General features: G+C 37.7%; 4 protein-coding genes across 5 annotated transcripts; 2 read left to right on the top strand and 2 right to left on the bottom strand.

The window, feature by feature from the left end:
• Positions 1 to 6: 6 nt before the first annotated feature.
• Positions 7 to 1,661, top strand: LOC107037753 (conserved oligomeric Golgi complex subunit 3-like). Its single transcript, XM_015256483.1, has one exon. It carries the CDS (start codon positions 127 to 129, stop codon positions 1,279 to 1,281), a length of 1,155 nt encoding a protein of 384 aa, XP_015111969.1. The 5' UTR covers positions 7 to 126; the 3' UTR covers positions 1,282 to 1,661.
• A 32-nt stretch (positions 1,662 to 1,693) lies between these two features.
• On the bottom strand, positions 1,694 to 5,215 carry LOC107037752 (crossover junction endonuclease MUS81). Its single transcript, XM_015256482.2, has 4 exons — positions 4,477 to 5,215; positions 2,917 to 3,337; positions 2,387 to 2,503; positions 1,694 to 2,287 (listed from the first exon to the last, which is right to left on the bottom strand). The coding sequence occupies exons 1-4, from the start codon at positions 5,130 to 5,132 to the stop codon at positions 2,042 to 2,044; spliced, it is 1,440 nt and encodes a 479-aa protein (XP_015111968.2). The 5' UTR covers positions 5,133 to 5,215; the 3' UTR covers positions 1,694 to 2,041.
• A 5,488-nt stretch (positions 5,216 to 10,703) lies between these two features.
• On the top strand, positions 10,704 to 14,036 carry LOC107037629 (glutamate receptor 3). 2 transcript variants are annotated; one of them, XM_015256274.1, is made up of 8 exons: positions 10,704 to 10,805; positions 10,873 to 11,372; positions 11,440 to 11,766; positions 11,842 to 12,001; positions 12,059 to 12,261; positions 12,694 to 12,783; positions 13,558 to 13,721; positions 13,782 to 14,036. In XM_015256274.1, the coding sequence occupies exons 2-8, from the start codon at positions 10,941 to 10,943 to the stop codon at positions 14,008 to 14,010; spliced, it is 1,605 nt and encodes a 534-aa protein (XP_015111760.1). In that variant the 5' UTR covers positions 10,704 to 10,805; positions 10,873 to 10,940; the 3' UTR covers positions 14,011 to 14,036. The 2 variants fall into 2 exon arrangements, with proteins under 2 accessions (XP_015111760.1, XP_028981910.1); XM_029126077.1 differs by lacking the exon at positions 12,694 to 12,783.
• Positions 14,037 to 15,731: 1,695 nt separating this feature from the next.
• Positions 15,732 to 21,617, bottom strand: LOC107037630 (probable glutamate receptor). The gene is made up of 8 exons (XM_015256276.1): positions 21,461 to 21,617; positions 20,356 to 20,855; positions 19,462 to 19,788; positions 18,230 to 18,392; positions 17,966 to 18,174; positions 17,578 to 17,667; positions 17,330 to 17,490; positions 15,732 to 16,183 (listed from the first exon to the last, which is right to left on the bottom strand). Exons 1-8 carry the CDS (start codon positions 21,615 to 21,617, stop codon positions 15,937 to 15,939), a joined length of 1,854 nt encoding a protein of 617 aa, XP_015111762.1. The 3' UTR covers positions 15,732 to 15,936.
• Between the last annotated feature and the right edge of the window lie 2,295 nt (positions 21,618 to 23,912).

The raw sequence follows: 23,912 nt of genomic DNA on the forward strand, positions 1-23,912 counted from the left end.
ATTTGCCTCCAGCTGCTGCACGACGCCCAGGAGAGATTAGTCTTTCGCACCCATCTGTACCTCCAATCAGACATTTTGGGGTACAATCCATCCCCCGGGGACCTCGCCTACCCGAATAAACTCAAAATGATGGAGGACATAGCTGAGTCTCTGCGAGAGGAAAATCGCCAGGCAAAAATCAAGAAGATATCAGTCTCCTCAATATCCTCAGTCTCCTCGATCACCTCAAACAATCTGGAATTAGAAGCCCCCAAGTTCATTCCAATCGCTGGCTTCGACCCAATCCACAAATTATCAGCCCCATCCTCCTCGTCCTTCAACCTCATCACCAATTCCCCAGCTGATCTCCACGGAATGTGGTATCCAACAGTACGAAGGACCCTCGTCTGCCTGTCGAGACTCTACAGATGCCTAGATCGCCCAGTATTTCAGTCACTGAGCAGAGAAGCCATCAATTTTTGCATCGAGAGCATTGAAAAGGCGAAGGAGAAGATCGAGGCGCGAGCCACAACACTGGACGCTCTATTATTCCAAGTAAAGCATCTGCTCATCCTGCGAGAGCAGATTGCGCCCTTTCAGGTTGACTTCACAGTGAAAGAGTATTCACTCGATTTTTCGAAAGTTAAAACCGCAGCTTTTGGATTACTCGAGAGAAGATCCAGGGTTTTTGCGTTGTCAAATAATGCGTTGCTTGAGTTTTTGCTGGAGGGTGCACCCAGGATGAAGGAGCATCTCATTGACTCCAGGAAGCATGTGGACTCGAAGCTGAAGGCTGCTTGCCAGATGCTGATTCAGCACTGCACGAAGTTACTGGTTGATCCTATTGATAAATCACTGGGCTCTGTCATCAGCAGCAATGCCAGTGTCGCGAGTCCTCCAGGGAGTCCCAATGCCCAGAAGGGCATTGTCCCGGCTAAGGTGGAGCCTCAGGTAGTCGCTCAGGTGGTGAGCGAAGTGCTGAGACTGATGAAATTTCAACTGCCCAGTATTCAACAGTCGATGCAGCTGTACTTGGCTAATCGAGAGACTGAGTCAATCCTGTTTAGACCGATTAGAAATAATATTGTGGCGATGTTCACGCAATTGTCCCAGTGGCTGCACAGCAATTACAGCAGTGAGGAGCAACTTTTGATCGCCTGCCCACTGCCCGAACAGGTCTCCATTATGCTGAGCTCTTCGAGTCTTGCGCACACATCGTCGAATTACTCGAGCAATCAACACCTGGAGCAGCAGCATCATCCTGTTGTTACGAATGTGCCCACTGGAGCTACTACTGTTTGATGGGATTGATGGAGGTGGTGATTCTAGAGGGGAAGGGTGAAGAGGGGATGATTTCGAAGATTTCTCACTGGTTCTTTAGATGTTGTGAGGTATTCCGTCTCAATATACGAGGTATTCCATTTCAAATGACTCAACTGCTGACCCTCACCCTCTTGGAAATTGATCGCGATTTTTTCTACGGTTGGGGGACCTGAAAACCTATCTCTCAGTTTTTTTTAGATCTTTTTTAACAGCCCATTTCGGAGGTATTTCTCAATAACTCCAGTTCTATTCATCCGATTTTTATTTATGACACGTCAAAATGTTCGATTTTTTACCATCTATCAGAATACTTTGAGTAATTTTTTTTTTTCACCTCTAGGGGAACATGATACCGAATTTAAAAAAAAAAAGTTGAAAAACTAGATTTTTCAAAATTATGTGATGTTTTATTTCTTTCGTCTTTTTTTCAGTAATTCTCATAATCAAAACAAACATTTTGAGCCATCGTACAAGTTGGTTTCGTAAAAATTTGGTTAAAATACCCCAAAATGGCGTTAATTGACTTTGATTATAAACAATATGGAGTGAATTTAAATGCATACTTATACATTACATTTTTTTAAATATATAATCGATGCATCTTGAATTATCTCCCTTCACCACTTCCGTTCTAAATTAAATAATAATATATATCGATTTGTTTATATTGTATATGTTAAAAATTTTATTTTAAAAATAATAATTGATCAACAAATAACATCAGCCCTAACATTTTCATTCAGCGAAGGTCGTCCAGCGTATAAAGTTGGTATATTATCTTGGCAAGAACCGGTCCCAATTTCCGCTTGGTTCGGCCGAATTGTAAAGTTGCTAAGAGCTTTTCCCCATCGTTTCCCGCAGCCTCGAAAGCTTTCCTCAGGGCTAAGGGGGACGGATATCGCTCGACAATGGCCAGGGTCCCATCGAGGGAGAGCCCTTTTATTTGGATGAGCTGTTTTACGAACATGTCCTTGACTCTTAACGTCTGCAAATAATGAATACCACAAAACAATTAGTTTCTATGATTGATTGAAATACTTCTGTTGTCTACTTTTCTGGGATTATTGATCCTTTCTTGACTTACTTTTACTTTTGCCGAGGATTTGTTGAATGTTTCAAATTCCATGAGGGTCATTTCTTCACTTTTAACATCGCTTTTCTTCGGAAGACTGTTTTTATCACATTCGATCAATAATTTATCCTGTAAAAAGATTAATAATTAGAATTAATAATTCTTACTATTATTAAGAATTAATAATAACAATTATTCCAGTGAGAATGGATTCGTTGCAAAGGGGATAGAAAGAATTAGAGAGAAAAAATCGAGGCATAGCTAAGGTAAACAAGTGGTTATTTTTCAAATTTTAATGAAGATGAGTAAAAACTTGATTGTTGTAAGGTCCAACTTCTCATAATATTCCTAAAGTAATGATTGATGCCGATCTATATTTCCACAAAAAATTGAAAAAATTCCCGGGTGTTCTGAAAAAGTCAAGCATTCAGGTGTTTTTTTTTAATTGCAGGAATTTTCAAAAGTTCTAGTATCCAATTTTTTCTTATTCTGCCCGGGTGAAGCCGGGCCACCCAGCTAGTCTCACTGTATTTCCCATTCACCTTAAATAATTTTATAAGTATTTTCGTGAACGTCGCTAGATACAGCATAGAGTCTCGATGATTCCTAGTGTGTCTAATGGTGAAACCGTCCTGAACTGCTGAATTCGTTGCTGCCTGGAGTAGAGTAGTCAGGGGTATCGAAGTATTCATGGTACCGTTGGGCAATTTCTCAATCATGTACACGACATTAGGAATTCCAGATTGCTTCAGTCGAAACTTTTGCTCGTGGTACCTTCCGTCCTTGATGCTGGACGCCAAATCATCGATTCGCTTGCGTTCAACGATGTAGGGAAGCACTAATTCTTGTTTCGTGCTGCGACATCGAGCGATCCAGAGGAAATCTCCTACGTTCAGATGACGAATCTCGAAAGATATTTTTTCACGGGTTAATTGAGTGATTACAGGATCGTCCTTATCTTTTCTGGAAAATATTCAGGAAGAGAAATATTAAGTTTGTGTTATTGGACAGGTAAAGAAATTGTCTTTTTCTGTCTCCAACGTTTTGCTATTGCTACGGAATCGAATGGTTTAATCTACCCTCTTCCCCTCTTTTGTAAAATAAAAAGAAAGTTAAATGTCATTCTCTAATGTTTGGGAATAACTTCACGCGTGATCCACTTTTGCTCTATGATTGATTCTGAAGAACTGTTAATAAATACGCCACTTCGATTTATTCCGAATTATTTCTTAATTAAATACAACACTATTCAATGGACAAAAAACATTCATAGAAAAACATTGCAAATTCGATAGAAAATTCTAGTGTATTTCTATTGAACTTTCTATTAAACCTTGGCTGATTCCATTGAAAATAGAAGGAGATGGCCGTCAATCTTCCGATTCTTCAATATTAAAAGTATTTCATTTTTGAAATAATCGAAATTAAAAAATAGTAAAATAATGGATCATCGAAATTTCCAATTGACGGTGAATTAAATATTTAATAATATGAATTTGTAAATTTTCGATTATCCAAATAATTGTCAATCTTCCTAACTTAATTGCTGATCAATAAATAATTCGGAATTTGAATATTTAAATTGATGATTTCCTCAAAAATTAAAATTGAAGAGTGATATTAACTAACTGTCTACTCAATAATTCAACGGTTATTATAATTTACGGATATTGCTATCCTTAAAAAATTCTGCAACTTATCTGCACGTTTATTTCAATAGAAAATCTTTTATATAAAAAATTAATAATTTGATTTTTCTATATGATTTATTCTATTGAGATGATTTCAAAAAATTTTCATTTTTTTTTCATTCTTGGTTTCTTTTCATCAAGAAAATCAACCAACAAAAGTTAGAAAATTTGAGCCAAAGAAATTCTATTAGAAAATATCTCAATAGAATAAATTGTATACAAAAATCGAATTCTATTGACTTTTTCTAAAGAAAACTTCAATACAATCGGCCAAAAACTACTAGAAAGTTCAAGAGAAATCCAATAGAATTGTCTAGCGAATTCGCTATTTTTCTATTAAATTTTTTCAATCGTGAAAACTCAATTTTCTCGATTCCTAAATATGATTACCTCTCTTCAACATAAACCTACCCTTTAACTTCCTGAGTATCAATCAGCAAAATGATATCAAAACAAGTGGGCATTAGACTAAATCTAGAAGGTCTAGCTAAAGGTTCAGGCTCGTCATTTCTTTCCTCCCTTTCACTACAACTTGGAATTCTCATCATGGGTTGATCATCTCTAGGAGTCATTCTGAAATTTTCACTGCAACCGGGATCAACCATAATGCATTCATCATCTAGGGGAGCAACCCTAGCATCTTCGTCTAGAGGAACAATCCTAGCATTTTTACTGCTGCAAGGCTCATCCATCAAGACTTCATCGTCGGAAATTTCCATAACAGGTGTATTTCCATTTTTCTCCTGCTGTTTCTTGCTATCATCACTGATTTTCAATCCCTTTTCGATCGTCAGAGGATTATCCTCAGGTTGATCAGGTGCTTGGACAGCTTGATGTTGCTGCACTCTCTTATCAATCATGGCACACAATTTACTACCAAAATGCTGAAGCAGAATGCAGTCCTTCCCGCTTTGCAATGGCAGTGGATACTTCCTGAGTGCCTCGAGTGCTTTCGAAAAATGATATTGCAACTCTGAATTGCGCAGGCTAGCCTCATCTCTCCACTCTTCCAGCCATGTTTCAAATAATATATTGGGTCTTATCCTCTTGACTTTTATCCTCTTCATAATGATTATTCGAGTTGCACAAAATTGGGCATTAAAATAATGAGAATGAAAAAAATGGATGGAAATGCCTTTAATTGTTTTCATCAAAGAGGATAGACTAAAGTAGAGGCTCAGATCTCAGGGTTCAAATGACCCCAAGCCAAAAATAGTATCACCCCAACAGAGGGATGGCGCCACGGTCGAATCTGACGAGTGGGCGACCTGCCTGTGCCGGTAACTCGGCAGTAGCCCAGTACATTTCCCATCTGGCATCACTGCACTGCAAGCGTCTCACGTGCCGCCACGGCTTCCACCGCCTCTATGCGTCTCCTTACTCTCACCAGGAACCCTTCCACTATCTTCTCCGCTGATCATCCTCCGAGCTTCCCAGTTTCAGCACAAATCTTTCCGTTTTGTTTACTTGCCATTTAGCGTGCCATTTTCATTCCGCAGAGACAATTCCCCGAATTCCAGATCGAACATTGAGTAGGCCCATGCCCTCTCCACAATCACTCAGCTTTCCAAGCGATCGTCGGTTTTCACCAGATTCCGTTAAATCTTTCCATTTTTCCCACATACCTTGCTTCTTTTCTCGTTCTACTCAGCCGGGGCGTTTCATCAGGTTTCAGATTAAACACTGGGCTGGTGTCCGTTTCCTTGCCGCCATAACCAACTTTCCACGCGTCTGCCAATTTCTATCAAGAAAGAGAGATAACCTACTCTCGTTTTGTTTGTGGCATCCCTACTTAGTTTCTTGACGCATTTTCTAGATCTTGAAACTTTTTTTTCCTATACATAAATATATTTTTACCCACTTAGCTTGTCTATCTACTTTGACTATTGGAAACTCAGATGCGGGTGGGGCGTAGGTCGCGGAACCTACATGCACAATTTCGCCACTGACAGCAGCTCCTTGGGAGAGATAGGGCTCGCAACCCACTTAGACTGAGAAAAAAATCTCCCAAGAATTAGTGTGCTGTCCCCCAACGCCGGGACATAACATGGGGTCGTCGAAAAATTCATAAGTGGCACCCTAATTTTTGGTGGGACTCCGGCCACTTTTTCGGGGGATTCCCGTAAAAATTCGTGTGCCACATGCGAATTCTCCGATGACTCCCTGTTATGTCCCAGCGTTGGTGAATAGCACACTAATTTTTGGAAGGATTCTCACAAAATTACGATGTATTTTTTTCTCCGTGTACCAGGGCTCCTATCCCGTCCGATAGATAGTGTATTCGAGTTTTTGACTTCCCAATCCCCTTTGAATATATGTCTCTAAAAGAATTTGTCAAAATACTCGCTACTGCTGAGGAGAAAAAATAATGGCCCATGGGGGGATCGAACCCACGACCTTCGCGTTATTAGCACGACGCTCTAACTTTTTTTTTTTTTTTTTTTTNGACGCATAACTTTTTAAATTTAGTTATTCTTATTTTCATCAATTAGATAACAGTATATTATGATTTTTGAGCAGTATTTGTTGCTAACAATATTAATTTTATAGCCTTAAAAATAATAAAAGAAAAACATTATATTGCTATTTTGTGAGTAAAAAAAGGGCTTTTATGTATCCGCATCTTGAATTTATTGTGTTACCAATTTTTCGATATCTTAATTTTTTTTTCATTATATTATTATATTGGGTATCCTGATTTTTTTTTTCAGGAAATTGCCAAATATAATTTCATATCATTTAGCACGACGCTCTAACCAACTGAGCTAATGGGCCATCGATGTTTGAAGGTGATTTTTAAAATGGTTTACTCTCATCATTATCTCAAGTGGATACCACAATTGCAGATATTGTATCGATAATGATGTCAATGATATTGTCGATGGTACATGGTCTACATTATCAATGAGTCAACATATTTAGGTGGTGATCACTGTTTGTAAGCCGACTTTGTGCTTGTATACAAATTCATTCTTGGTGTTGATTTATGCCTTATGCCGGTAATTTGTCAACATACATGGGGGTAAACGACGTATCATGCACGTGGGTAAATGTGTTTCTGAGCACACGCGTTTTCTCCACAAGAGGGCAGATCACTGTTTGGAACTGTAACATAGGGTGATAGCGTGATTTGGCCACGGTCAAAATCAATCAACAGAAATTTCTCACGAAAAATGACCAAATTGTAAATTACAATTGTGAATTCCTTTGGTCACTCATCTCGCACGATGAATGGCACCTGGCCTGCGATAAGATACACCACGCGGTGGAACTTCCCCGCTCCCCACCCCTCAAAATTGTTGTTAATTCCAGAAGCTCCCTAGAATCTTCTTTTTGTTGTTTAGTATTCAAACAGTTAATGGCGAAGGAAATTATCTCTAGTATGATGTCCTGAATTTGTGAAGAGACCCGAAGACATTTGGAATCCGACATTCCAGATCTGGAATTCGACATTCCATAACAAAAATTGTAGATCGAGTTGAAACTGCAAAATCAATTTCAATTGTACACTTATCAATGATTTCGAATAATTTCGTAAATCATCTGATTTCTATTGATTTCGAATGATTTCGTAAATCATCTGATTTCTTTATGATTTCTATTGATTTCCGATGATTTCCAGAAATCTTAAGAAATCACTACCGAAAATGGAAATCACTTGATTTCCAGTGATTTCTGGTCATTTCTTCCTTGATTTCCAGTCGAGTGATCCAGTGATTTCCTAAGTGACTAGCCCCTCGGAAGAATCGAATTTTGTAATGAACCCAAATTTAAATAGACATTTGTCCAAGTAGAAGTTCCTAACAAAATGCCTTTGAGGATTCTATATCTTTCAACGTTCATATCGGCATGGATAATATCAACCGTATATTCTGGGTCTCATCAGTTTCTTCACCGTTTCCTCAGCATATTCGATATTTGATACAGTCGAAGAGTTTATTAAAGATGGCACTTATAAAGTAATAGTATTGAAAGACAGTGCGGATTATAATATGTTAACATAGACTTCTAGACAGATACCCCTGCGAGGGATGATGTCCTTGATGAAAGCCTCGGACAAATTACCTCGAAGTATTAAAGATGCATTTGCCCAAGTATTTAAATAATTCATCTGAATTGCACAACCAATCAGCATTTGCCTTTTTGTACGTACAGGTTTGCCACGAACGAGTGGTGTTTTACAGTAATGAAATTTGGAAGGCCAACATGCGGGATTCTATACCTTGTGAGATTTCCTCCTTCAGAACTGGAGAAGTCCGAGCTATGGGCATGATCATGCCATTGCACAGCGAGTACACCCAACTTATTAATTATCAGTGAGTAAAATGTCAAATCTTCAACAAATTGTTCATATAAAGCGGCACTATGAGTGCTGAATCATTAAAATATCTCTCATTCAAGTATGCTACGCTTCAAGAGTAACGGCATGCTAGATCGATTAAAGCACACCTATTTTCCGAAATTAAATCCAGTGGAATATTTTCATTCACATACAAATCAACAAGGAATTGTTCTAATCGTGTGTCTTTTAACAACAACTGGATTCTTCATTGCACTGATGATTTTTCTCATCGAGCAGATTTATTATCGTGATCGAATTAAATTGCATGATCAGAGAAAAAAAAGAGCGATTCAAAAAAATCTAAAGCCATTTATCCTGTAGAGCCGTATTTCAATGAACGCAAAGAGTTCCGAGGAGCGGAATTTATTTGTGTGATGCATCAACAAATATCAATATCATAACTTGAAACTGTTTATTTCTGTAAACGAATGTTCATGGCTGTAAAGAGTAAAGAAAATATGTCAATGAAGACTGGATATTCTGACTTCGACTTTTTTCTGGCTTCCTTTCTCTCCCATTCATTTCTCTGGATTGCATCATTTCTGAAATGGAATTTCAATCCGTGAATAACAATAAAATAATCAATAAAGATTTCATCTTTTTTCTCATATTCTTACATTAATAGTAAAGAAATGAGATCGCTCATATCCCATTCTTCACGCATTTTTTTATTTTTTTTATTTTTCCTTTGCCATATATAATTTATTTGAGTATTTACATATTTGCGGTTTCATGGGCTGACTTTCTCTCCAACCGTGTCGCATTGTACCCCAGGAGCTGTACACCACGTACAGGCTCTCCTGGTGACCAAGGGAAACCATGGAAAACCTTGGTCAACACGGGCATCCATCTGCCGAGCTTCATTGGAGAATGGTTTCCTAACACTTCTCCGATGATTCTTGGTGTCTGGACTTCCGTTCGACGATTTCCGAAAGATTAAAAATCCCAATTCCCCCAAGCCGGACTCGAACCCGCGCCTCACGGGTCCCGCCGAGCGATTTAACCACTTCGGCCGCTGGCGCCGGTGTTACGCATTTTTTTTAATGAACGAATAAAAAACTGTGATCAGGTTGAATACCATGGATAAGATCTAAAAACATACTTGTGCAGAAAAACCCATATGTTGTTCCAAGAAAACGTGTACACCTCTATAAAACTGCTAATGGAATCAGCGTAGATGACTATTCAATCTGCTGGTTGACAATGTGTTGCACTATTGCATGAAACAAAGTGCGAATTAAAGGTAGAAAGCTCTCATTATCTGACACCACTGTACCTTAGAAAGCATTTTTTGTTCGAGCCATTCAAAATTTCCGACAACAACAACATTATTGACGATTTGTCAGCCTACCATTTCGTGGGACTATTCCATGCAAACTCACGGGAGAATACTTATTCTAACGAATTCGCGGATATAAAGTTTTGACAAGTGTTCATCTGAGTACACAATAAGAAGAAGTCAACGTCAGGAAAAGATGAAGAATTCTGTCATGTTACTACTATGCTTCACTGGCATTCGCCCCATAATTTCAACTCATACATGTAACGATGTGAATTGCTATGGATCTTTGATTGCACAAGTATATAATGAATATAACACCGCTGGAATACTTGTAGCGTCGACAACAACCCATCTTTGTAAGTACGAGTGACTCCGGAAGTGTTATGGTTGCGTTTCATGCCAACTCGTGAGGTTCGGTATTTGTATAGTATATTTTGACTATATAAATATCATGTCCAAAAGATTTTTTGATTCCTTCAACCGGCTGGTCTTTACGATTTTTTTATTTCATTTCTTTTTACCTTTCAGTTGCGATTTCGGATATTTTGGTGAGAATATCCAAGAAAATTAAAAGAACAATTTTCTTTTATTGTTTTATGGAGAATCAAATAAAGTAATTTTTTGAGAACAATATTTTTCAATAATTTTAGGATACAAACAGTTGATTTTTTTCAAAACCACATTTTTGTCACTGCTGCTACGTTTACATTCGTGCCGAAATGTGTCTTTGTAGGAATTGAGGTGGTTGTGGGAAGGTACAATTCACTAACAATGCGATTACGTTAATTAATCACAATATATTTACAAGATGTTGAAGGATATATACAAAAGCAATGGATAGGTGTGATCCGGTAAGCGCTCCGTGACTGACTGTCTAAAGTGAGGTGTATCTCAATTCGCAGAGCCGGCGAATTCTGTAAATGAAATAAATCCGAAATATACGCGTGATACAATAGGTGCGAGAGGGAGCGCATGGGTTTCGTTCACCCGTCAATCATCTTTTCCTCGGTTACCGCGGTCAACGCGTGAGTGTTACGTGAGGATGTAGCGAGTCGCTACATCTTTTTGTTTCCTTATAAACCAAGAAAGACAGTTTGGCACCCGAAGAACACCATTGTAACGGAATATACGATTTTGAAATGACTAAAATTTTTCTCGATTATTCTTTGAAGTTTTATTTTAGTATTTCAGACACTCATTTACTGGCATGAGATATCTACAACCTTGTCTGATCAAGGAATACCGACAGTAATGGTGAATTTCGCAGAATTCACGGAGAGGATGGAGTTCTACCGAAGACATCCTAATCGTCCATTTGTCGTGATCATTCTCCATAGACCGGGAGATCTGTATTTTTTTTCACAAATTACCAAGAGTTTACCCATGAACTACGTTTTATGGCTGATACTCTTCATCGGAGATGCCGATAAAGATGCTTGCAATTTTTGTCGTGATCCGCATGAAAATTTGTTGAATTTGAAGTTCAACTCAGAGGTGTTGATCATGTGTTGTAACTCGAATATCATTGAAGACTGGTGGTCAGTTACGCGAAATGGAACGAATAAAGGTCAGCTGGGCAGATGGATCGAGGAAAGAAACGAAATTGAGTGGTTCGCCCATAAATCTATCCACAGGCGTAGAACTTCATTGGAAGGCAGGGCATTTCGGATCAGTTTTGTTCAGGTAACGTCAAATCATCTGGAAAATTGGCTTCAGCATGTGATTCTGGAATAATACATTTCCACCTCAGGATTCCAGTTACATTTGGATAAAAGACGGCCATCTTCAGGGATTTTTAGCTGACGTTCTTCGAGAACTTGCTAAATCAATGAATTTCACCATATCAACTGCAACTGTAGAAGATACGTATGGCATTCTTGATCCAGGCACGTCCATTTGGCGCGGTGTTGTAGGACAACTTCAGAGACAAGCCACTGATATAGGTGTCGATGGCTTCAGTAGAACTAGCGCGCGACGTAGCGTAATTGATTTCACTGTTCCGATCATAACTGTCGATTCCCGACTGTACATAAAAAAACCTGATGGTACTAATGTTCAATGGAACGCATATTTTCAGGTTCATTGATTTGTGTTTTTGCATAATTTGTTGTTAGTTATTTGTACGTTTTCAAAATTGGTAATCCATTTACAGGCATTCACAAGAACTCTCTGGGCAGTCATTATCGCTGTAATCCTAATAATGCCTGTTTTTTTGACATTGATCAAATACAACAGAAGATTTAATTTTTTCCCTTTGATCGTTGAACATTATTTACATGTCTGGGGCATCTACTGTCAACAAGGCTTACCAGGTAATGAAATCTAATTTCACGATCAATGGCGTTTTATAATAAAATGATTTTTAACAGAATTTCCCGATGGAATGCCCTTGAGAATATTATATGTTTCGATATTTATATCAGCATTGGTTGTATCATCTGCATATTCTGCGTCGCTTACTAGTTTTCTCGCCGTCTCGCAGTTACCATTCAATACTATGGAGCAATTTATAAAAGATGGCACTTATGGGTTGACAGCCGTATATGGCAGTGAGGACTATAATACGTTCAAGGTAAATGATTTATTACTCTTCCTTTCTTTCTTCTGCTACTCGCATTTCGATTCTAGTTTGTCTACAAGAGAATCAGCAAATTGGAATTGGACAGTTGCCTCTTGGTCGGGCTGCAAGAAATAGTGATTCGAATAATCCTAGACTTTCAAATTTAATCGGATCTAGTTAATTCCGCGAATTCATTCAAATCAATTCCTCGACTTGCAAAGCGTCAGAAATATTAACAACAATTAGTAATTCATTTTTCTACCTAAAGCAAGCCCGGAATCTGGCTAGACAAAATTCTAAACACTCGACTGGAAACAGATCGAAGATCGATTTGAATCAGTTCTTTTTTTTCTTTGCGTGAACTCGAATTTAATTCTTAGTGTTCATAATGAATATATGAAGTGTGCAAGATCGAAAGAAAGTAACTTGTCTATTATTAAACAGTTTTCCAATGACACGGTCTTGCGCCAGATGATGTCATTCATGAAGCCTAAAGGATCATTGCCTAAAAGTTACTTCGAAGGGTTCAGCCAGGTATTCACATGGGAAAGAATTTTTGATATAAATATCATTTTGACGTTGCGATGATGGAATACATTCGACCTTTCAACCTTTTAACAAATAAAATAATAGAGAAATGAAGATCATTGCGAAATCGTAAATTACGTTTATGTAATCGTAATTTACGTTTAAGTTTTTCTGTGTGCAGCGCCGAGAAGGCAATTACAGTCGAGCTCCCCACGAATTGTAACTCCACAAGCTTAAGTTCCCCTCGCCATCTGTGTCCCCACCACACGGCCAATTGATGCGCAGACTTCAGTTGATAGACTATTCTCAGACCGTTACGCAGTGCACTGCGCAGCCGTTTTTATGATATTGCGCATGCGTCTCATAGTTATGAGTCAGGAGTGGGAGCAGATGGAGAACTTATGGCAAGGGAAGCCTCCAAAATGGGCTCGGGCCCGAGCACTTAAGCCGTGGGGAGTTCAGCTGCAAAAGCATTAATCGGGTTAGAGGGTTAACTTATTGACAGAATATAAAATATCTAGATGCGATGAATGGTTTCTATGCGTTTCACCACTGCTAGCACATCTTTGTACTTTTGATCTTCATCTTTCGGCTGTCCATGTGCATGTCATTGCTATTAACCGAACTCATAGTATTTTCTATTGGTTATTTCTCATAGAATTAGCAAAATCCTTCCTGCTTTGGACCATTTCGCGATCTTACGGCCGAAAAAAAGATATTAATATCCGAGATGTTGAAATAATTCTTCAACGATTTATGGAATTCATGTGATATTTACAGGCATGCAAAGAGCGAGTGGCATTCTACACTCACTACGAAATTACAAAAGGACGTGAGATGTATGTTATGCCTTGTGAAATGGTTTCCTTTAAAACTGGATCGAATCAGTTGTCGGGAATCATTTTGCCATTGCAAAGCGAGTACAGGACCTTTATCAACCACCAGTACGTCCAATTTCAAATTGAGTACGAGAAGAGAACTAACTGAAATGGTATTTCTTCCAGCCTTCAGCGGTTCAAAACAAACGGGGTGATACGGCGGATAGCGCAAAAATACAATAGGAACGATGAACCTCCTAAAACGGTGCATACGCCGGTGCATCTACGAGGAATTGTACCAATCTTGGGCATACTAATTTTTGGATTCATCATTGCTTCGATTATCTTCTTGGTTGAACGGAGTTTCTACTCTTTTAGAAACAAGTTACGGCGTCGACAAATGCGAAAAATTTAATGAAAAAATTGCAGGCTTTATCTTCGATACAGCTGTAATTGTACGTGGATACGTCCATGGTCTTTCCTTCTTTCTCGAATTTCCTAGAAACTCTTTGTATTCTCTCGAATTTTCTAGACTTCCGATAGATGGCGCTGCACATAAGGACCGTTTCCCAAAATGACCCCCCATATTGAAACTATAGACGTATAGACGTATCCACGTCAAAGTAGCGTACACAGGAAGACATTTATTTTTATTTCATTTTATTTTTATTCAAAAAATGGAGGAACAGTTTGTTGATGCGAGTGCCCCCTGTTAGCTATTCGTAGATATAAAAACTGGGGCCAAGCTTTTCTGTAATCAGCTGATTTAAACGAAGTGGCAGTCAACAGCCTTATTAGCCTAGTGAGGGCACAGAGCTAGGGCTGATAGACTGACCGAGGGAAAACGGCGGAAGTTACAAAAGATCGTAAGATTTAGGTGACTCTGGGTGTTTAATCGACCAGCCACGTGTATATCTACATTCTATGATTTGCTTAAATTGAGGATTGGATGCTGGTGACTATTCAAAAAATAGAATTAATCTTTGTGTATTGAGAGAGTGAGGAAAGTGCGATTTTTCTTCACATTGTAAAATAATATTCGTATGACAGTTGTGCTGGACAAATTGGTCCACTAATGTTCTTATAATTTCACTTAAAATTATCATTTTTGGCTTCAAATTGATTTCATTATTTTCTTGTGTTTTTGAACTATATAATCAATTCGTTGGGGCATAAATCCTGTGTAATATTCATTTCTTGGACTTCTGAGAATCCGAAAGGGGGTACCGATCCCCCTCTCCCTTGTTATTGAGAGTTCCGGGTTGAGTAATAGTTTTAGTTGGTAAAATTGAGTAATTTCGGTGACTTTCGGACTTTGTCTGTTCGTCCAAAAAAAAATAATAAGAATAAGCTGGCGCCTAGGGTGAATGTCGCGTTGAGTCGTCTTAAGTTTGAGATAATTGTTAGTAAAAATTGAAGAACATTAAAGTTAAAATTGATGATTAAAATTGCGTCATTGTCACAAACTTTTATTCAGGTGAATGCGCGGAACAATAATAGTAGAAATTAATGAGAAATACATGAGAACATTTGAGATTTTATGTCCACTGTATGAACATACATTAAAGTTACACTACTTACAAGAACTCGTAGTTTTCTATTTCAAATAGTACGTAGGCGGGGCAAAGTGGATCAGTTTGATCAGTGTGATCTTCTCCAAATCTCGATAACGTTATTTATCAATAAAATTGATAATTGAGGAAGATCAGAAAATGTTCCACTTTATCCCGACCTCCATTACATATATTATTCATTCCTCACTCTACAACGATTCCGTACAACACAAATGGTTTTACACGTACGAAAAAATTCCATCGAGAAACCTACAGAATTTGCTAGAAAATTATATTATTCTTTCTATTAGTTTTTGGTCGATTATCTCGATTATTTTTCACAATCGGATTTCGAACAATCAGAGCGCAGTATTTGAGGCTACCCGACAGTTTTATTTCGGATGTTTCCTCCTAGCTTTTGAATATTTCGCAGTAGCTCTCCATTCGGCTCATTTCAGATAGAATCTTACATTTGATAGTCTCTGGAAATCGGTTTATTCTATTAACATAATTTGTTAAAATCTTCCCCAATTCACCTCCTGATATTGTCCGCTGAACTCTGCTTGGCCAAAATCCGATTGAAAAACTACAGTTCAAAATACACTCGTGCAGAAATAGGGATCACATGTACCTTTATTAAAATCAACTCGCGATTTTGGTAATTGCATATTAATCACTCGGAATCTTATCATGTATTACGTTAGGTCTAGGTGGGGTTGTACTAATTCCGCGTTCTTGACTCATTTAGTCCTGAGCAAGGATAAAACACAGTAATTGTATGCAGGCAATCAATGGGGATGTTTCGCATTGTTTTTTGTTCCTCGTCTGTTCCTGATATGTGATTCCTGCGTAGACAGATACGAAGTCCTTTCAAAGATGAAAATGAATGAGGCAATCAAGACTCCACTAATCCAGACAACAATCAGCGGAGTTATTCCCTGCAGATGCGCTGGTTGAAAACCATACTCATAGTGTTGGGGGTTCGAATTCTTCACTAATTTTCGGAATATCCCTTCGAAGGTCAACTCCTGAATACTTGAATCAATTTTATTAATTAATCAGTTCCCAACTCCTATTTTTGAATTCAAATTCTTAACCCTTCGTTATTCGGGTCTACGGCACTGCGCCGGTGAAATTCTATTTTTTAGTATAACTTCCGAAAAAACTCATTAAAAAATATGCAAAAATTCGTATGCCTCACTGAATTTATCTGGAAGCATATTCTGCCATTTCTAACTACTATCAAAGCCCCTGGTCAGAGAAAACTCACGCCTATGCTAACTGGAAATAAAAATTAGGGCGCCCTGTCACGAAGCGATTGAGCACAGGGTTACTCCCTAACATTTCGATTCCCTAACATTTCAATCGGAGAAGTTGACCTCCCCCACCATCGACAACGAAAATGTGTTTGGGTACATCTGTGTGTCCCTCTGCGCGACGGGACTGCAATAAAATTACTCTAGGCGTGTGAGAGTGAAACAGGCAGATTCTTTCTCTCTATTTATCTCTTTCCTAGCTCCGCCTCCAACGGAAAAGTACGGGCTTCCCGAACATTTAATTCCTTGAATTGATGGACTTAGACCATGTTCTATGGGATTGTCCAAAATATATTAAAAATAGAAATAAGTTAGCAAATGAGTTAAGATTGTTAAATATAAATATGGGGGATGATTTGCAAAAGATATATCTGAGTAACAATTTCAAGGCAATGCTATGTATTGATAAATTCTTATTAGAAAATAATGTTAAACTGTGATTGTCATTTCATAAAAATTGTTAACCATATTTCATTTGTGTTGTTTGATGATTGGTGTTGTTTGAAAAGAAATTAGTGTCACTTGAGAAGAAGATTGGTATGGCCCTCTTTTGGGTTTAACCACAACTAATAAAAGTTTGGAGGAGAGATGGTGCTTGCCTCTAATGGGATAGAGGATATAACCAAAACGAATTGAAGAAGAAGAAGAATTCCTTGAATTCTGGCCCCAGAGGCTGAAATGTTAGGGAGTAACCACTGTAATGAAAATATTTCACACGGCGTTGCCACACTCGTGGCTACCGGGAGATAAGCGCATCCACTCTCCGAATGAATTGTGGCAACGGCGCGCTCAGATGTAACTCAGATTTAACTTCATCGGGCATTTTCACCCGAGTAACGAAGGGTTAACTTGGAAGTTATCTTACAAATGATTAATAGGCTCTATGTATGGGCTGTTCCGCGGCACGATCATTGCTACGGTTTCCATTTTTCCAGTATTTATGGAAGTAATTTCGCAAGGTATCAGATTGCTTAGAAGGCGCTTCCTAAATTCATGTGTATACAGAGCAACTCTATCTTTGCACACCTGTAAATTGGGTAAATTGGGCATGCACCCCTTAATGTGCATTCCTCTAAGACACTGAACATACAATTACTCGGTTAATCAGAATACCTGCTGAAATCCTTCCACGAAGGTTTGGGGGAGCGAGTTTACTGGTTTCATGAGCGACATCATTTTCTTCATAAGTGTCAGGTTAGAATTCTGTGAAATTGTGGTGAGTCAAATTCAGCAATTGAGTAAAGTATTAAAAAATTGAATTTGAAAATTGAACGTCGACATGAGAATATGATATTTATTATTTTTGCTATTGAGATTTTGGCTAATAACAGCACTATATTCTCTAGCATGAAGTCATTTGACATAAAAAGTTCATGAGTCAAAAATTCATAAAAATGAATGGGTATTCGGCTGTGCATTGCAGTAGTTCGTCAACAACAACAGTTCGTGAATAACAAATTAGTCGAAAATGTTTCAATTCAAGACAATACTGTTCATCTACCTTGAATTCGTAATAAGATGAGGAATTTCTCGGCACTATAAATTTGTAACGTCCATCTCCCGCGAATTCTTCCATCGAAGAAAATGGTGAAAATGATGAAGATACAGCAAGAATGCTCATGAATGATGCACCGTATGTGGCTGAGACGACCAGCGCCGACATCATCAGCGATATATAGATAATTCTCAAAGGTGTTTCATCGGGGAAGTCTGAAATGTTGCTTATATGAAATTAGCCCAACAATAAGATCTCGCCCCTGATTACCTGACAACCCTTGTTGACAGTAAATACCCCAAACAAATGAATAGTGCTTCGCGAGAAGAGGAAGAAAATGGGATTTTCTTGCATTCCATTCGATAAGAGTTAGAACAATAGGCGCCGTCAAAATTAACCCAATGATGACTATCCACACATCCGCAGCGAACACCTATTAATGAATGATCTATGATCGAAATGACATACTACACAGCAAAAATTGATATCTGAATTTTATACATCTTTTGTAGACATTTTTCAGACACTAAAAAACGTCTGAATAATAAAATATACAGTAAAACTCCTGCAATTTCGAGCCGGCTATTTTCGATGGGCCGAGTCACAGCGTCCCCACTTTCGCGCTTTCAGTCCCCACTCCTTCCGTTTGGTCCCATCATCTCCCGGACGCATAGCCCAATGCCCTAACCTCAATCATTGGGAAAAATGTACAGTCGTCAAATTAAGTTCTGGGAGTAACTAGACGTTTGTTGCTAGAGGTTGGATTGGGTCCTTCATTTCGATCCCATTCTCCCATGCAACCCAACCTTACCAGAAAACGTCTAGTTACTCCCAGAACTTAATTTGACGACTGTACTTGAGGGTTATGTACTCACTGTTGCCCGACGGCCGAAGACAGAGAGCAACATAATGCATTCTCTCTCTGACCTCCCCACTATGCGCGCTTGGCCAATGAGAGCTTGGCTGAGTATTGTCAACTTCTCGGAATTTGTTCCCCCGTCAGGTCGAAATTATACACTCGTTTACTAAAGTTCTGAAACAATCTGAACTTGCATCCTATGTATTTTATTTCAGAACTTTAGTAAGCGAGTGTACACTGATCTCTATACTGAAATTATAGGAGTCCTACTGTAGTATTTTTCCAGGCTGCTGCGATGGGGTTTTTTACACGTGTGGCGTTGGCGTCCGAACTAAAGGCGAGGACTGGCCAACCACACGAGTAAAGAAACCCATCGCAGCAGCCCGGGACAAGATTTTTTTGTAGTGATTTTCAAGTTTTCGAGTTTGGGAAGTATGCAAAACCAATTTTCAGACGAGAAACGTGAGAAGCAGTACAGAAAAAAATTTATCTGAATTTCAAACATGAATTAAGATGTTTGGGCACCTGTTCGTCTGGAATTCAGACACATTTTCATTTTATTCAGACGTTTTTAGTGTCTGAAAAATGTCTCGTTTTTTCTGTGTAGGAAGACAAATGTAGATTATATGTTACTCTTCACAACCTTAAAATAAGCATCCCACGTGAACCGAGCCGAATCAAGTTTTCTAAAGTGCAGTTGATAAACTCCAGACATAATGGGAGTAGTGAAACGAATGATATTGGATCGTTCGCTGGTCATAACGATAGAATTGATAGACAAATCTGCTTCTTGTCGATGGATTCTTCCCAGGATTCCTGTCCACTTTGAAGTTTCTCGGTTCCAAGCCCCATATGTTTTCTCCCAGATAATGTTCGGCACAGTAAAATTCATGACTGTAGACAATGCCGCGAGAAATTTTCCTGCGTCTCCATAAAGATCTTTATTTCTCTTGTTTTTGATCTGCAGATCCTAGAATTTCATGACCGTACATATATTTTCTGAAGTTATTCAAATTGGGCGTTTACGACAACTCCTGCATTACGAAAAAAATGTTTTTTTGAGAAGTACGTATTTACTTATATAAAGTTGTGGCTTGAAAATTTTCAAGAGCAAATCTGCTTGCACTAAGAAACAAAAACTTTCGTCAAGGAATTTTGTACTTGTCCTAAAGACGAGGACACTTTCTTGATGACAAAAAAGCAATCTCTCAAACCAAGTAAAATTGAATTCATTCAATTGTTTTTTGGCCTCAATTCTAAAATATTTTAATGCAAAAACCACTTGAATTGATTTCAGAACTCGTTTTCTCGATATGAGCCAATTGCCCTCATCTTTCGGACAGGTATAAAATTTATTGGCGCAAGATTTTTTTTTCAAGCCATGACTTTCTTGATGCAAGTAAAGACGTACTTCTCAAAAAACTCTTGTCTTCTCAGTGTATAGTGTGCGATGATTTTTAATTTCAAAGTTGAAACAAAATGGAATGATTCGCGTAATTCAATGCAAACTATTAACTGAAAGTTCACTAGTTTTTACCGCAAGTGCGGTAACGCGCAATATTTGGCCGTCCATTGACTGCCTGCCGTCAGAAATTAATTTTTGAGAGAACCAAACAATTCCGGGATTTTCATTTGTCAATCGAGCAACATTCTGCCTCTTGGTGTGGTTTTTCTGGGTAGACCACCACTCTTCAATCATCTTCGAGGCGCAGCATGAAATGAGAGCTTTTGAGCCGAAATTCAGATTGAATAAATTCCCGTGCGGCTCGCGGCAATATTTACACACATCGTGATCAACGTCTCCACTGAAAAATATCAGCCAAACGGAATAGCTCATGTCTGCATTCTTGGTGATGATTTCGAAGCTGTGCAAAGCTTCGACTGTATCGAGATCAATCACAATGAGCGGAGGATAAGTCTTTTCGATGTAGACCTTCAGTCGGTTTTCAAATTGCCGGAAGTCAATGATAAGTGCTGATATCCCTTCATTAGATAACATCCCTGTTAGCTCATGCCAGGTTGAAGTCTTTTCAAACGCTGAAATTCATTTTCAAATAGATGTTTCACTGGATAATGTCCAATCATCATGTTAATGAGTGAATTTTCTTGACGATTGAATATTTGGTAATTTGTACATATAACTATTCCAAAGAATTTTCCGAGGAAACTGAATTATTTCGTCATTTAAGGAGAGACTTCTATGAGTTACAAAAACCGTGGGCTGTTGGAATGAGATTTCTCATGTATTCAATATCAATTATATATGTCTAAAAACGAATAATTAGTGCAAAAAAATTTCCTCAATATTTGTGAAAAAATGTGTGCAATAACAATTACAAATTAGTTTTCTGGTAATTCAACTCCTACCAAACTAATTTCGATTTTTTTTAATAAAAAATTGCACCATTCATGTAAAATAGCCCGAAAAATGTTTCTAAAAGATTCTCAAAAATTCGCGTGGAAAAAATACTTGAAATTTTGGGAGTCGTTTTTACATGTCGTCAACAACCTACGATCCAAATTTTAGGTCTTTAGTTAATTGCGAATTTTTCACCAAGTATAACTCGCTGAGGAAGTACCTTAACAACTTTTCGTCGAGGGCTTTCAATTTTTAATTTTTAATTTCACTCGTTTTTACTTACAAAGATGGCTCGTCGCGGATGCTATAATTACTCCAGTACGTCCATATTTATCATAAATATTTTTGATCAGAGACCCATAATGAGTGACTTCATGAGAAAATACAATTGGACTAGCCATGCAAGTAGTCCATAGTATCAATGAGGTGAGGGATAACATTCTCCTCTTGCTGAATAGGAATATGCGTCTGTGTCCCAAAAAAAAATTTAAAAATAGTCCAAAATTAATTGCGACTATACACTTTAGCGATAAATTGTTCAGTATAAAATTTGGAAAAAGAAAGTTATTTAAAAGTTGAAAAATTTGAAGTTCATGAGCAGATGTAGTTACAGCGTTACTCTTTACAGAATGTACTATTTAGAGAGTCATATTTGAGACACTCAACCAGTGTTACCAGATCGTGACGTCACCCCATGTAAAATTGTACAGGTTTTGGCTATAAATTGCCAAAATCTGGCAACCCTGCGCTCAACCACGATGTAAATACGCTGGGTACGCGCTACAAGAGTTCTTCGACTAAGAGACGGCTTGGCGAAGAAAACGCTATACGTATCATTTCAATTTATTTATTACACAAAAAAGTGCAGATAGTTGGACTAAAATGCGAGTTTAGGGCACAGAACAAGTCTAGAAAATAGTACATTCCGCATTGGGTATTCAAATTTCTACGAGAATTGTTAATCATTTTTATACAATATCCATTTCTATATCCATTTTTATCTCATCAATATCAATTTTTATACAGTATCCAAACCTATCCGTTACTTTGATCAATTTTTTGTTGAATTCTTTGCCAAATCCCATCCAAACATTTCCTATGACGTCACAAAGATGTGGAACGCTATATGAAGTCCCGTCTTTAATGTAAAAATGCACCGTATTCAAGTTGAAGTTGCATCACCTTAGAAGTCAAATTTACACTGACTTGAATAATTCTCCCGCTTTCTTATTTAGCTTCATGGGTAGTGCATAATCAATAGCGGCTTACGTGTTTCATATATAAATTAAGAAATTCTCCTGAACTACATAATGGAGTTAATTATTGCGTCCCAGGCGGGTACGCTCGCGTTACCAGCAATTTACATGCGCTTTTCCTTTTTTTAATTTCTTTAGAATGACATGGCACACAATAAAAATATTCTTCATTACCCTTCAACATGGTTGTTGAGCCATCCATTTGGCTTCACCTAGAGGGTTAAAGTTTGGCTTGACACCTCATTGGGCTCCGTTTTTCTTCGATTCTGAAATGGTAATTTCACGTTATTAGCTTCCCTGATTGTATCTTGAATAATTATTTCTGTTATAGAAACGGCTTCTAATTGGCATCAATTTGCCAACTTCAGGATAAACTTTGAACATTGTTTTCTGGAAAACTGAGCGCACAATAAATATTTAATGCTTTTAATGTAGGACGGAGACATATTTGAGTTTCGGAAAATTTGTAGTTTCCATGGTTTCCATTGTAACATTGTCAATACCTCAATATATAAAGATCAATAGGAACTAAATCATAGAATTGGTGTCAGCGGTCATAACCCTTTCGAATTTATGTTTTTCAATTGTCCTTATTCCAAAATTCAGAATAACACGCACGAAAAAGTATAATAAAAAAACCTATCGAATTCGTTAAAAAATTCTATTGAATTTCTATGAAACTTTCTATTAGTTTTTGGCCGATTCTATTGATATGTTCAATAGAAAACATTCAATAGAAAACGTCAACAGAATTCGGTTTTTCTATATAACTTATTCATTTCATATATTTTCTATAAAATTTGCTCGACTCAAATTTTGTTTTTTTCATCCTATTTTTCTTTTCTCTTCATCAAGAAAATCAAACGAAAAAACTCAGAAAATTTGAGCCGAGGAAATTCTATAGAAAATATCGCAATAGAATAAGTTATATAGAAAAATTGAATTCTATTGACTTTTTCTACTGAATATGTTCTATTGAACATTTCAATAGAATCGGCCACAAACTATAATAGAACAGTTTAATAGAAATTCAATAGAATTTTTCAACGCATTTAATAAGTTTTTCTATTAAATTTTTTCGTTCATGAAAGAAGAAACAAAAAATGAGATTTGAACAGGCCATGAGACTTGGTGCAAAGACATGAAGAAGAAAGGGGAGGGAACATATTACTTCTGAGAGTAGAAGAATCGAATCTCGGGTTTCAATGGCTTTTTTTCCTTGTTGGAACTCGTAGAGTATTCTCTACAGTGCCGAATGTGCTGCGTATCAGTCGCCATCGTATATACTACTGTTTTGTGAAGTTATACAGCTCTTGCAGGCATGACATATGGCGTATTAAAAACTGTAAGGTTCACTCTTCGAAATCGCAAACGGGTGCGTAAATATTCAAATTTTAAATAAGACACCGCACTCAATGAAACAAAAGGGAAAGATTATGTTATACATCTAATATAAAGGAGGATATCAAGGTTATTTCT

The sequence above is a fragment of the Diachasma alloeum genome, unplaced genomic scaffold (assembly GCF_001412515.2).
Source record: "Diachasma alloeum isolate Michigan unplaced genomic scaffold, Dall2.0 Dall_scaffold_00269, whole genome shotgun sequence".
NCBI lineage: Eukaryota > Metazoa > Arthropoda > Insecta > Hymenoptera > Braconidae > Diachasma > Diachasma alloeum.

Coding starts and splice junctions, on each gene's coding strand:
- LOC107037630 (XM_015256276.1), bottom strand. CDS start 21,617: ATGTTATCCCTCACCTCATTGATACTATGGACTACTTGCATGGCTAGT. Junction 17,668..17,965: donor CATCTTATTACGAATTCAAG/GTAGATGAACAG, acceptor ACAATTTCACAG/AATTCTAACCTGACACTTAT. Junction 16,184..17,329: donor ATAGAGCCTATTAATCATTT/GTAAGATAACTT, acceptor AATTGATTCAAG/TATTCAGGAGTTGACCTTCG.
- LOC107037753 (XM_015256483.1), top strand. CDS start 127: ATGATGGAGGACATAGCTGAGTCTCTGCGAGAGGAAAATCGCCAGGCA.
- LOC107037752 (XM_015256482.2), bottom strand. CDS start 5,132: ATGAAGAGGATAAAAGTCAAGAGGATAAGACCCAATATATTATTTGAA. Junction 3,338..4,476: donor GATACTCAGGAAGTTAAAGG/GTAGGTTTATGT, acceptor AATATTTTCCAG/AAAAGATAAGGACGATCCTG. Junction 2,504..2,916: donor TACTTATAAAATTATTTAAG/GTGAATGGGAAA, acceptor ATCTTTTTACAG/GATAAATTATTGATCGAATG.
- LOC107037629 (XM_015256274.1), top strand. CDS start 10,941: ATGGTGAATTTCGCAGAATTCACGGAGAGGATGGAGTTCTACCGAAGA. Junction 12,002..12,058: donor CTGTCAACAAGGCTTACCAG/GTAATGAAATCT, acceptor GATTTTTAACAG/AATTTCCCGATGGAATGCCC. Junction 12,784..13,557: donor ACTTCGAAGGGTTCAGCCAG/GTATTCACATGG, acceptor TGATATTTACAG/GCATGCAAAGAGCGAGTGGC.